Below are 14,781 nucleotides of genomic sequence, written 5' to 3'. Positions count from 1 at the left end.
CCGGTTTAGGTTCCAGGTTTAAGGTTTAAGATTATTCCTGCTGGGAATAGGGCGTATCCTGCTGCCTGAGTTCCCCTTGAGTTCTCACGGGATTCAGACAGTATATTTTGGAGATAGAAGCCCAGTGGAGGAATTTGGGCAGAGAACGTGGATTTCCCCAGAACGTGATTGTAGACGGCTGGTGTGAGTTCGGGAATAAAGAGTTGCTGTTTGAATCTACAAGCTGTGTGGTGGCTCCTGATTGTGTGCCCAGCCAGACTGCGGCATTTGTGCCCAGCCAGACTGCGGCATTTATATACCCTAGAGATTAGTGCTCTATCTATGTGTGAGGGGTAAAAATTTGCTTCCAGGATGTAGGCTCTCTATTCACTTCACAGATTGTTTCTTTTGCTGAGAAGAAACTTTTTAACTTGAATCCATCCCATTTATTGTATAAGGAAAAGAAGAACTTAAATTAGCACTATTTGCTGACGATATTATTCTATACCTAGAGAACCCAAAAAGCTCCACCAGAAAACTTCTAGAACTAGTAAATGAATTCAGAAAAATATCAGGATATAAAATCAACACCCATAAATCAAAGGCATTTCTGTATATCAGTGACAAATCCTCTGAGAGGAAAATGAGGAAAACTACCCCATTTACAATAACCTCAAAAAAAAAAATACAAAAAAAAAAACTTGGGAATCAACTTAATGAAAGAAGTGAAATACAATGAAAACTACCAGACCCTAAAGAAAGAAATCAAAGAAAACCTTAGAAGATGGAAAGATCTACCTTGCTCTTGGTAGATCTACCAAAAGCACTATACAGATTTAATGCAATTCCGATCAAAATCCCAATAGCATTCCTCATAGAAATAGAAAAAGCAATCATGAAATTCATCTGGAAAAATAAGAGACCCAGAATAGCTAAAGCAATCCTTAGTAGGAAGACAGAAGCAGATGGCATCATTATAGGAGACCTTAAACTATACTACAGAGCATTAGTAACAAAAACAGCATGGTGTTGACACCAAAACAGACTGGTAGACCAATGGTACAGAATAGAGGACACAGAGACTAACCCACAAAATTATATTAGACAAAGACGCCAGAAACATGCATTGGAGAAAAGATAGCCTCTTCAACAAATGGTGCCGAGAAAACTGGAAATCCATATGCAACAAAATGAAATTAAACCCCCATCTCTCACCATGCACAAAACTCAACTCAAAGTGGATCAAGGACCTAGGAATTAAACTCTGCGGCTAATAGAAGAAAAGTAGGCCCTAATCTTCATCATGTGGGATTAGGCCCCAACTTGCTTAATAAAGACTCTCATAGCCCAAGAACTAAAACCTTGGCTGGTTTCTGAGAACTTGCCTATTTGTTAGGTTTGATTATGAGGTATCCCCCAAAATCTCCAGTATGGATTCATTAATGAAGATATTCAGAAGTTGAAATATTTCAATTATGAGAGCTGTAACCTATTCGGTCCACCCAAATTTGAACAGATTGATTGGGTGGTAACTGTAGACAGGTGGGGTATGGCTGGAAGATAGGTTACTAGGAGTACACCCTGAATGGGTGCATCTTTCTGTGGCCTTCCTCTCTCCCCCTCTGCTTCCTAACCCCACCTTTCTTCCACTGGTCCCTTCCCCCATGGCATGCTGTCTCATCTTGGGCCCAGGGAAATACAATCAGTCATCTGTGGACTGAGACCCATGAAACCGTGAGCCCCAAATAAACTTTTCAAAATTGTTCTTGTTGGGTATATTGGTCACAGTAATGCAAAGCTGACTAAAACAGCTGACAAATACTTCCCTACAATTAATATTCCCTAAAAGATGAGTAGCTCAGAGTACCTAAACTATTTTAACAATGTAGTTTATCCTGAATACCTGCTTTCCTTCTAAAAGTCTGGATTTGGGGTACACGGTAGACAGAGGTTGTCTACATGACCAGCCCCAGTAAAACTTCTGAACAATGAGTGGCCCTTGTAGGTAACAGTTTGCATGTTAGTTCATTACTGGAGCAGTTAAGTCCATCTCCACTAGGAGATTACTCTTGAAAGCTTGCACTTGCCTTCCTCCAACCTACCCCCTAGCATTTCCCATGGCTAATGTTGCTCTGCATCCTTTCACTTTAATACATCAAACCATGAGTACAACTAACTACATACTAATTCCAAGTTCTGGCAAACCACATAGGCCTAATGTGAAAACAAAATTTTCTAGAGAAATAAAACAACAATCAAAAAAAAACCCACATAAGATCAAAAACCGAGTATCTTAAAATTAGGCTAGATATTTCTTAAACAGGGACCCCCCCCCCCAAAAAAAAATAGTACTAAAAAAAAGGAAAAATTGGCAAAGTATTCTTAATTAAAGTTAGAAATAGCTAATGTTCCATATTTGTAAACTTTTCAGCAATTCCCATAACGTTGGCAAACTTTTCAGCAATTCCCATAACGTTGGCAAACTTTTCTTGGACCAAGTGACTTGGGAAGAAGATACATTAGTGCTCCATTGTTGTTACTTTTAAGTGCCATCTCTTATTCATATATCTCACCTTCCTAGGTATATTATAACCCTTTTGAGGGAAAAGTCAGAATACATTCTTTTTCCTAACACAATTGTGGACAAATAAGTTGCTTGAAAAAGCTGCCAAATTGAAGAATGTTCTGCCATTCATTTTGATAAACTTACAACAATGTTCCTTGCTGGAGTTGAAAAAATCACCTAAAGGAATTGGAAATTGTGGGGTATTTGAAAATGCCACTCAGTGTGCATCAAAAAGTGCTTGAACAGAATTAATGGGGCCGTAAGGGTTTTTGGTCAGATTAGAAACTAGTTCTAGACAGCACTGGCCCCCAAGAGAGGATTTTGCCAAATTACATCTTGGTATAAACCCTTCACCCACAGTAAAAAATGACATAGCCTCAGAAATTTGTCATTTTCTATAAAGACCTCCAAGAGGATATTGTTTATTATTTGAGTTCCTTTTGGAGATTATCAGAAATTTCTGGCCTGGCCAGGTGTGATGGCACATGCCCAGTGGCTCCGGAGGCTGAGACAAGAGAATTGCAAATTCAAAGCCACCCTTAGCAATGGTGAGGCACTTTAGCAACTCAGTGAGACCCTGTCTCTAAATAAAATACAATAGGGCTGGGGATGTGGCTCAGTGGGATGAGTGCCCAAATTCAATCCCCAGTAGCAAAATAAATAAATATAGATAAATTTCTGGCATAAGTCAAATCTACAGAGGATCTGAGATATGAACTCCAATTGGTAACTTGACCAACTAAATGAGGCTGACTTCCACCTGTTTTTCCTTTTCTCTAGTCAATATTAATGCTTCTTTTTTTCAAAAGCCACTAATTTCTAGTTGTGTATATAATACTTCAAAATAATGTCCCTCAAATCTGCTTCTTTTCCCTTTGTACACTTTTTCACCAGGAATTCTGGATTGGCTTGAAGTGTTGAATGGTATTCACTGCCCTCTCTAAAACAAGGCCCCTACATATAAACACAACCCTGGTAGGCAAGCTGTATGCTACAAGCAAATTAAGTCACTACTCCCTAAATAACTTTCCTATTTTCATCCCTCTGTGTGTGCAGTTAAGTCTACCCTTATTCATTCTCTGCTTGTCAAAATCTAATCTATTCCATCACATTGATTTAAAAAAATCTTGAGTCCAAACTGATAAGAAAGCTTTACTTTTGACAGAATGGCAGGTAATCAATATATAAAGGAAATTATAAAATCGTCATTTTAACTGGATATGGTGGTACATGCCTGTAATCCCACCAACTCAGCAGGCTAAGGCAGGAGGATATAAGTTCAAGGTCAGCCTCGGCAATTTAGTGAGGCCCGAAGCAACTAATGAAACATTGCCAAAAAAAAAAAAAAAAAAAAGGTCTGGGGTTGTAGCTCCGCTATAGAGCACTGACTAGCATGTGTGAGGCACTAGGTTCAATCCTCAACATCATATAAAATAAACATATAAGGTGATAGAGATATTGCTCAGTTGGTATAGTACTTGTTGAGCATGCACAAGGCCCTGGGTTCAATCCCTAGCACCACATTTAAAAAGAAAAAAAAAAAAGTGTCCATCCACAATTAATACAAAAGAGGGCTGGGGAATGTAGCTTGGTGGTATGGTAAAGCAGGTTCAATTCCCAGTACCATGCAAAAGCAAAAGAGAAAAAAAAAATACCACACAACATGGAACTTTTATTTTTAACGTAATTTCTGTACAGCAGGAGTATGAGAGTAATCTTTTTATAAATGAAAATGATGTTACTAGAAGAAATGATGACAAAAACCAAACCAGTATTTGATGTGAATCCATATTTTATGCTTCAAATCCAGCCAAGAAGTTTGTTACGATCTCTTTCAGTTTTGCATCGGACTGTTCGGAGATCTTCCCATCAGCCCTATTAGGAAATAAAAGTAGACCATTAGTTCTGATCTGGACAAAAATTCACTGACTGAAGAACTAAAAAGGAGTTAAGACTTTGGTATCTTAAAATTACCAAAAGAGGCCACAATTGCATTCATACCTGATAGTGCCCAAGAGGGCTTGGTGTTGACTGATCACATGAGACAAGAAAGCATTCTCAAACTTGGTGATCTTGCTGGGCTCCAGTTTATCAAGATATCCCCTTACACCGGCATAGATAACGGCCACTTGTTCTTCAATAGCCATGGGAGCTAAAAAGAACAAGTAAGTTGCTCAAAAAAATGTCATGTTACCAAAGTCAGAGAAACTTTTTCTTTCAATTATTAACATATCACTTTCTCTTATATTCTCATTGGCCTATAACTCAATAACTTATATTCTCATTGGCCTATAACTCTACTGCAACACTCCTTTTCCCCTCCCTCCCCAATAAACAGAAGCATCATCTTCTAAGTATAACCCAAAAAAGCACTACTATAATCTGGCACTGTTAATACTATTTTGGGGGTAAATAATTTGTTGACATTTTTTGGCAAGGTAAAAAACATAGTAACTTTCTTTTTCTTCAGTCCTAGGAATGGAACCTGCAGTGTTGCACATACTAGGCAAGCACCATACCACTAAACCACACCTCTAACTACTCAGATTCCTTTAAAATCTGCCAAACTCATACCAAGGGAACGGGATCCAATAGGGTCTTAATTCTTGAAAATAAGAAGAATGGGCTGCAGTTGTAGCTCAGTGGTAGACTACCTGCCTAGCACATGTGAGGCACTAGGTTTGAACCTCAGCACCACATTCAAAAATAAATAAAATAAAGGTATTGTGTCCATCTACAACTATTTAAAAAAGAAAAAAAAAAAAAAAAAAAAAACATGCCAGGCACAATGGTGCACGTTTATAATCCCAGCAGCATGGGAGGTTGAGACAGGAGGTTTGCCAAATCCAAAGCCTGGTTTAGCAATTTAGTGAGGCCTGTCTCAAAATTTAAAAAATAAAATAAAATAAAGGGCTGGGGATGTGGCTCAATGAATGGTTCAATCCCTGGTACCCCAAAAAAGAGAACCAAGTTTCTCCTTCACTAAATTCGCAGCATTTACGTTCAAATAATAATGAAACAGACACTCACTAAACTCAAAGGCAGTGTTTTTGATAAAAGATAATATTGACAGGTGATGTATCTCTGTAGGTCTGGGAATACCCTAACAACCAAAACCAACTCACAATACTGTCCTTGCTTCAGCAACTCAGTCAGACGCACACCACGACTCAAGAGTTGTTGAGTGGCAGCATCAAGATCAGAACCAAACTGTGCAAAAGCAGCAACCTCACGATACTGAGCCAATTCCAACTTCATGGTACCTGCCACCTGAAATACAGTAAAATTGGTATTAACAACAAGAGCACTGTACAAATACAGCTGATTTTGAATACTTCAAGATTTTAACCTAATACCCCTTTCTGCCAAGTGATATAAAATTACCTGCTTCATAGCCCTAGTTTGGGCAGCAGATCCGACTCGGGACACAGATAAACCAACGTTAATAGCAGGGCGGATACCTTTATAGAACAATTCTGTTTCCAAGAAGATCTACAATGCAAAAATACATATGATGAAGGCTAAAAAGAAGGAAATCAATTATATTCAAATTTAAGTAATTAAAATGCCAACAAACTGAAACTCAAAACTTGAGAGAATGCTAAGTGACTTCTCATGGTAGAGGTACCCTATCTTTGACAATCCAAACTGGCCTACATGACCTACTGCTGAATCAGGATGTGCTTAAGATTAAGGAAAAAGGGACTGGGGTTTTAGCTCAGTGGTGGAGCACTTGCCTAGCATGTGAGAGGCACTGGTTTCGATCCTCAGCACCACACATAAATAAATAAAATAAAGGTATTGTGTCCATCTACAACTTAAAAGAAAAAAAATTAGTGGGAAAAACCAATAAATTTATACTGAAAGACAGACGAGGGAACTCGGCAAGGTGGTATATATGCTTGTAACTCCAGCAACTCAGGAGGCTGAGACCAAATGATTGCAAGTTCAAGGTCAGCCTCATTAACTTAGCAATTAGCAAGACTTGTCTCAAAATAAAAAGTACTGGGGCTATGACTCAATAGTTAAGCATCAGGTTCAATCACCAGTACCAAAAAAAGAAAGAACTACAAGGGAAGTGTTACCATCTCTGGGAAATGCTTCAAAATTATGTAAGAGAATAAAGCATACTACTCCGTGAAATGATAACTCGGTAACGAATACGTAAACCTTCATTATATTATTCTTTTATATACATTTAAAATTTTCCATAGTAAAAAATACATTTAACAAGTCAGTTCATAGATACTAGTCTAACCCAGTACCTTATAATTAACCAAACCCTTTTTAGTTATTTTAATCATTAAAATAATACCTGTCCATCAGTGATGGAAATGACATTTGTTGGAATGTAAGCAGACACATCACCAGCCTGTGTTTCTATGACTGGTAAAGCAGTCAAGGAGCCACCACCAAAAGAATCGTTCATTTTGGCTGCTCTTTCCAGCAGTCGGGAGTGTAGGTAGAACACATCACCAGGATAGGCTTCACGACCAGGGGGTCGGCGTAGCAACAGAGACATCTGACGGTATGCAACAGCCTATGATATACAAGAGAGTTGTGAAGTTCTCCTAATAACCAGAAATTTCATGTCAACTTCCACTGTACTGTAAACATATAAAGAGATTAAATAGTTCCTCTGACCTGTTTGGATAAGTCATCATAGATGATCAAAGCATGTTTGCCATTATCTCTAAAATATTCTCCCATAGAACAGCCAGAGTAAGGAGCCAGGTACTGAAGTGGGGCAGCATCAGAAGCAGTGGCTGATACCACAATGGTGTACTTCATAGCATCTGAGGAGGAAAAAGATTTACATTTTATGTGGTTATGGATACTGTGCTTTTATTTACTTATTTACTTTCTGTAGTAACAGGGACTGAATCTCAGACCTTGCCCACACTAGGCAAGCACTCTATCACTGAGCTATTGCCGTAGTCCGGCTAGGCAAAAATAAACAGGAGGTGACAAGCAATTTGAAGGTTGAAACGGGAACTACTTTATTGCGAGTGAACTCAGCAGGAACTGAGCGAGAACTCTAAGTAGCGGGCTCCTGCAGTTTGCCAGGAAGCTATACCCTCAGCCAAGTTGTGATTTTAAATTAGACGTTACTATAATAAATATTACTCAGTGGTAAAAAGATTTACTATTAAAAATTGCCAAACATCCACTTTTTTAAAAACTAACAAAACCTTTACATTTATTGGTACTTTATATTACTTTCCCATTTTTTTAACCTGTTTATTTATATTATAAAATTCAGTTCATTAGGGAGTAAACAAAAATCAGTCTTTGCTAACTAGAAGTTCTAGGATTAGTAGCAATAGGCGTCAACAGCAATGGAACTAGGTACGGTGGTGCATGCCTACAATCCCAAAGATTAGGGAGACTGAGGCAAGTGGATCACCAAGTTTGAGGCCAGCCTTGACAACTTAAAGCCCTATCTCAAAAAAAAAAAAAAAAAAAGTAAAAAGGGGAGCCAGGCACAATTGCCCATGCAATTCCAGAGGCTCGGGACGCTGAGACAGGATTCAAAGTTCAAAGCCAGCCTCAGCAATAGTAAGGCACTAAGCAACTCAGTGAGACTCTGTCTCTAAATAAAATACAAAAATAGAACTGAGGGGTACCCCTGTACCAAAAAAAAAAAAGTAAAATGGGCTGGGAATGTAATATAGCTCAACAGTACAGCACCCGAGTTCAATCCTCAGTACCACAAAAAAAACAACAGCAATGGGACTGAGTTCTTTAATACCTGCATCTGTAAGTCTCTTCACCAACTGAGCAACAGTGGATCGCTTTTGACCAATAGCAACATAGATACAATACAGCTTCTTCTTTTCATCAGATCCATCATTGAAACGTTTCTGGTTAATAATTGTGTCAATAGCAATCGATGTTTTCCTTAAGAAACAATAAACATAAATGTTACTAAATACTTCAAAGGATTTTACTAGTACTAAAATTTTACTTACTAATCTTCATATCACATTCTACTGTCCCCAGTATAGCCAAAGCATTTATCATTCCAAAATGAAAAAGTAATCTTTGCATAAAGCAAATTTAGCTAGAACTTTTAACAAGCTTAAGTCTTTACCCAGTCTGTCTGTCACCAATAATCAGCTCACGTTGACCACGTCCAATTGGCACCAAGCTATCCACAGCCTTAATGCCAGTCTGCATTGGTTCCCTCACAGAGATTCGAGGAATGATTCCAGGGGCTTTCAGGCCCACTCGCCTACGTATCTTGGAACCAATTGGACCCTGTAAAAAATAAATAAACAAGTTTTAGCTACTGAAGGAGACTGAAAAGGGAGGATCACGTGAGCCCAAGAGTTCAAGATCAGCCTGGCCAACACAGCAACACCCCATCTCAAAAAGAGAAACAAATTAAGATAAATAATATTTTTAAAATAAAAAGGAGCCCCCAGAATAATCAATTATGGTGATTGTTAGAAGCTGCAAACAGATCTAATAAACATCAAACCTACCTTTCCATCAATGGCATTACCAAGGGCATCTACTACACGACCCAACAGCTCCTCGCCAACTGGAACATCCACAATGGCTCCTGTCCTCTTAACAATATCTCCTTCTTTAATTAGTTTATCATTCCCAAACACGACAACACCAACATTGTCTGGTTCCAAGTTCAGAGACATACCCTGCACAATTGAAAGACAAAATTTGAACATTAGTAAAGATGTATACACTGAAGATAAGAGGGGTCAAATGGTAACTTCGGCTCTATAGTCTTCTATATCAAGAGGCTCTTTATCCACAGTAGACACTTATAAAACTGCCCCTATTATTTTCTTTTTTTTCCCCCCAGAGAACCCATGACTCCCACAACTTTTATTGCCATTGCACTGGCCAATTAGGCTCAACCTAATACAAAGTTGACTTGTATCATCAGAACTTCTGATAGCTACTCCACTATCAATAATACAAAGTCACCAACTTTCAACTTTACACCAAAAATTAATTTAGTTGAAGTTATCAAATGCTTTTACATAGGTAATTGGAAAAAAACAGGACCTGGGTTTGATCCCCAGCATGTGAGGGGGTTTAAAAAAAGGAAAGAAAAGAAACAACCAGATTTGAACTTACTGACATTTGGGCAAAGGTTCACTAAAATTTTATATTTTGGAGTCAGTGTGACTAAATCTGTTTAGAGTAAAAAAAAAAAAAACCCTCGCTTACAAAACCTTGTAACACTATTCTCTTGCCAGGTACAGTGGCACATGCCTATCATCACAGCTATTTGGGAGATTAAGATAAGAGGAATACAAGTTTGAGGTCAGCCTGGGCAACTTAAAAAAAAAAAAAAGGGCTGGGGATATAGCAAAGTGGTAGAGTGCTTCTCTTGTATGCAATAGGCCCTGTGTTCCATCCCAATAGTGTCCCCCCCCACCCCGTCAAAAACACACACACATACACATACACACACACACACACAAAAAAAAAAAAAAACAACACCTTTCTAATCCATAATAACAAAGATGGGGGCCTGAGGCAAATAGAGACTTAGAAGTTTTTAACAAATATTACACTGCCATAAATAAGAATGAAATTATGGCATTTGCTGGTACATGAATAGAACTGGAGAATATAATGCTAAGTGAAATAAGTCAGTCCCCCCCAAAACAGAGACTGAATGTTCTCACTGGTATGTGGATGCTAACCCACAATGAGAAAGGGGAAGTAGTACACAAGTTCACTGGATCAGACAAAGGGGAATAAAGGAAGAGGGGGAGGTGGATGGGAATACAAAAGACAGTAGAATGAACTGAACATAACTTTCCTATGCCCATGTAACTCCACATCATATACAACCACAAGAATGGGATCCTAATTGGAATGGGTTGCACTCTATGCATATATGTCAAAAATACACCATTATCAGGTATATCTAAAATCAACAAATGAAAAGTTTTAAAAAATCTTACACAATCTCTGGAATTGAGAAAAACTAGATCCTAAAAAACCAAAATATTGTTTTTTAACTTACCTTTAAGCCTGAAGAAAACTCTACCATTTCTTCTGCTTGAACATTCCTCAGCCCATGAACTCGGGCAATACCATCACCAATACTTAAGACACGCCCAGTTTCTTCAAGGTCAACAGATGTATCAGCTCCAAGAATACGCTCTTCAAGAATAGAGGACATCTCAGCAGTGCCTGAGAAAGAACAATTCAATTAAAAAAAAAAAAAAATACACGGTGCTAAGATTCTCAAAACCCATTTCCCAACAAGAAAGTTTTGTGATCATAATAATCAAATTACAATCTAAAATGTAACACAAAACTCTACAAAAAGTTGGATATCGACCACTATGAAAATAAGAAATTCAGCTGGGTGCAGTGGCACACGCCTATAATCCCACTGATCAGGAGGATAAGGCAGGCGGAGTGCAAGTTCAAAGCCAGCCTCAGCAACAGTGAGGCACTAAGCAACTCAGTGAGACTCATCTCTAATTACAAAATAGAGCTGGGGATGTGGCTCTGTGGTCCAAAACCCCTAAGTTCAATCCCCAGTACCCACCATCCCAATAAAAAAAGAAAATGATTCAAAGCCATGTATTCCACATGTCAAATGTAAAACAGGCAAGAAGTTAACAAAGCTAAACATTTTGGTTTAATTTCTTTTTTGTGGTACTGGGGATGGAACCCAGGGTCTCAAGCATGCTAAGCAAGCACTCTACTACTGAACTACATCCCTAGATCCTTAAGGGTCTTCTTTTTTTTTTTTTTTAATTTTAAGACAGGGTCTTAACTAAGTTTACCAGGCTAGCCTCAAACTTGTGATCCTCCTGTCTCAGCATCGAGTAGCTGGGATAACTGAAATGTGCCACCACACCTGGTCTTCTGGTTTAATTTTCAAAGAACCTATACCTATGTTGAAACCTACATTTCTGGCTGAAATCCATACAAAACATGAATGTGTTTTAAGGCTTGGGGTTGGGTTTAGTTCAGTGGTACCTGCCTAAAATGTGCAAAGCTATGTATGGTTTGATCCCCAGCACTAAAAGAAATTTAAAGATTCAAAACAGCATATATATAAAACACAGAGCACTTAGATAGGTGCAGTGATATATGCCTGTAACCCAGCTACCCATGAGACTAAAGAAAGAGGATCACAAGTTTAAGGTCAGCCTCATCAACTTAGCAAGACTCTATCTCAAATTTTAAAAAAGAATGGTGATTTAGCTTAGTGATAGAATGCTTGCCTAACATATGCAGGCCAGGGCTCATCCCCCCCCCCCCCAAAAAAAAAAAAAAGGACAAAAAACCCTACTACACATGTTCAAAGAAATTCCCCAACCTATAGCATATTCCTATACTCACCTCCCTATTTCTCTATTGCATTTGCAACTTGCAAATTCAGACTTCCAGGTATAAAGGAGTGGCCACTGCCTTTGAAAACATATCAGTAAGAACTGCTCATTATTTTCTAATGCTTTTAGGTGAGGAAAAAGAACTCTTTGCTAAATCAGAAAGGGTACCTACTACAATGTCCTTGTTTTTGCACAAGAATTACCAGAACAAAGAAGCTGTACTAATAACAAAAGAAAAATATATAACTAGAGTTCATTTCAGTAGAACAACAGAACCTATATCAAGACAAAGCTAAAAGGCAAATAGGTGTACGAATCTGGGATTCTGTAGTAACTAAAAATGACAGAAAATGGAAAAAAAAAAAAACAGCCCAACAGTTATACAATCTTTGTAAATTATATTTTCATTTAATGATAAGGTGGTAAGTGTGGTGCACAGACTTACCAATCTTCTGAAGATGGGTGTTAGAGGCATGGAGGTTCCTTGCAGCAATGAAGGATGATCCCAAAGCATTTTTGGAGACCTAGTGCAAGAATATTCATTCATGAAACTGACAAGCTTCACAAATGCAGACATATTTTGATCAAATTATTGATAAAAATATAAAGTATATTTAAAATATTCTGTTTAAAATTTGAAGTGTATTATTCAGTTGAGGAAGTACCTTTAGGTATATGTTGAGTATATAATAATGTTCCTAGTACACAATTAGCACTTTATAAAATAATTTTTTTTAAATGGAGTCTATTTTAAAAAGCAGCTATTAACAAAGTAATCAGGTACTACTATTATGGCTTTAGATTTTACTTGAGTTGTGGAAATTCTAACAACTTCTTCCTAGCTGAGGACAGTGGCATAGCCTGTACCTAGTTACTCAGGAGACCAGTCTTGGAAACTCAGTGAGACCCTGACTCAAAAATTTAAAGAGGGGCTTGGAATGTAGCTCAATGGCAGAGCTTCCTAAAGGACAAATCTTAATATGGTCCCAATTTTACTTTAAAGAAAATGACAAGCAAACAAAAACTGATGTTAGAGCTAAATTAAGAAACTAAAAGGATAAGGCACATGGATCTTTTTTTTTTTTTTAACTTCATGAATAAATCCTGTAGCAACATGGACGACTCCTCTTTCCTTCAAGTTAGAATACTGTGATTGGTTACTATCAACTTTTATTTATGTATTTGCAGTACTAAGAATTGAACACGGGGACCCTGTACCACTCAATTACATCTCCAGTTCAGCTCTTTTTATTTTGAGACAGGGTTCAGCTAAGTTGCTGAAGCTGGCCTCAAACTTTGGATCCTCCTGCCTCAGGCTCCCCCAATCATTGGGATCACAAATGTTCACCACCACACCTTCAGGTCACTGTCAATTTTGAAGCTACTGCCTTCTATAGGAGCTAGATGAAAATAGTTAAAAATGTTTTGCAGCTAACAGAAAACCAAGAAGCTACCAGGCTGTTTTAGGGCAGCAAAACGGCCATTATACTTATTTCACCTTTCAAATTCAGATTACTTTTGAGATAAAAGAGGCAAATGTGAATGCGTTTACAATAGACTTAGGAATTAATAAATGTTTGACGTTCATACTCAACTTTCACAGAGGTAAGTAACAAAGGGCACTACCTCTTAGAGGCATTTTCCAAGTTTGTGTTCTATTTTATTTGAATTCTTGAACACTGTCCAACAATTCCTCAAACCACCAGATGAACAATTCAAGGACGAAATCTGTACACGTCAAGAAATCACACAAAGCAGACTTCGGTGACACCGAAACAATTTGGAAACCAGCTTCATTGCTGTGATATATTGGCCACACAAAAATAATTTTTTTTTCTTCATCTGCACGGTGTGTCCACGACCGCTTCTGAAGAATTCAAGAAACGTTTGCTTTGCTCTGAACTGACCTCCGACTAGAGTAAAATGCTGGGTCCTGCTGACCTTCACACAATGTCAGGCTCCCCTGACTTGCTTCAGCAAGAGCTGACAGCAGTCCTCTGACCTTCAGAGGTACCAGATGGGGACAATCAGCCGGAACGAGCCCCAGAGCCGTCCTCTGAGAAAGCTAGCACCCAACTTCTGACCTTCGCCCAAGGCCTCTGCTCCGGCCGCTCTAGGCCCAAGACTAGAATCCTAAGGAGACCCCCGTATCGCGGCAACATCGAGGTCACTAACTCCCCGGCACCACTCTGCACCATTTCGCATGGATGGCAAGCAAAATGGCCCTTCTGTCGCTCGCCCACCCGCCCAGCCGAGCTGCCACAGTGCAAGATGGCGGCGTCCGCCACAACCCTTCAGTCTCGCTGCAGAGCTCCAGAGCCAGCGCACCGCCACCCGCTGCCGCCCCACCGAGCCGCCCCGCTCCAATCCGCGGTGCTCACCAGCCCGGCCCGCCGAGGGAGGGCGCGGGCCACGGCCGCGGCGACGCGCACGGACAGCATCTTCGGTTTCTGCTCAGGCGGTTCCTCTGCAGCCGCAGCCTCCGGACTGACTGGGACAAAATGGCCGAGCGCCGAGGAAGGTCAAGGTAGCCGGCCCACCTGACCCGGAAGTACCGCCCCTCGCTTCACCGGATGCGAATCTGCTTTTTTGAGAGTGAGGGGTGGGTTTCTTTATTTTTTAAGTATTCTTTTTATTTTTTAAGCTGAACCCTCAAAATGAATGAATCGCCTGTTGCCAGCTTCGGCCCAGCATTCATTGTATATTTATTTTAGTATTTCCAGTCGACCTTGTGGTTGCCCCGGCGACCACGTGAGTAGCGGAACCTGCAGAGAAGCGGTTCCCAGCATCACCTTGTCTAAGGATGCACTGGCTAACCCTGAGAAGGCCAGATTGAGCAATTTATTTTTTATTATTATTATTTTTTAAGATGTTGATGGGCCTTTAGTTTATTCATTTATT

The 14,781-nt window shown here is 39.2% G+C and overlaps 1 protein-coding gene across 1 annotated transcript; it reads right to left on the bottom strand.

The window, feature by feature from the left end:
- Positions 1-4,197: 4,197 nt before the first annotated feature.
- Atp5f1a (ATP synthase F1 subunit alpha) lies at positions 4,198-14,386 on the bottom strand. Its single transcript, XM_027935638.2, has 12 exons — positions 14,262-14,386; positions 12,326-12,404; positions 10,554-10,723; positions 9,034-9,207; positions 8,640-8,806; positions 8,298-8,446; positions 7,190-7,341; positions 6,861-7,085; positions 5,930-6,037; positions 5,671-5,815; positions 4,547-4,697; positions 4,198-4,420 (listed from the first exon to the last, which is right to left on the bottom strand). The coding sequence occupies exons 1-12, from the start codon at positions 14,319-14,321 to the stop codon at positions 4,339-4,341; spliced, it is 1,662 nt and encodes a 553-aa protein (XP_027791439.1). The 5' UTR covers positions 14,322-14,386; the 3' UTR covers positions 4,198-4,338.
- Between the last annotated feature and the right edge of the window lie 395 nt (positions 14,387-14,781).

Source organism: Marmota flaviventris, chromosome 16 (assembly GCF_047511675.1).
Source record: "Marmota flaviventris isolate mMarFla1 chromosome 16, mMarFla1.hap1, whole genome shotgun sequence".
Lineage (NCBI taxonomy): Eukaryota > Metazoa > Chordata > Mammalia > Rodentia > Sciuridae > Marmota > Marmota flaviventris.
This window is presented reverse-complemented; position numbering and strand designations above follow the sequence as displayed.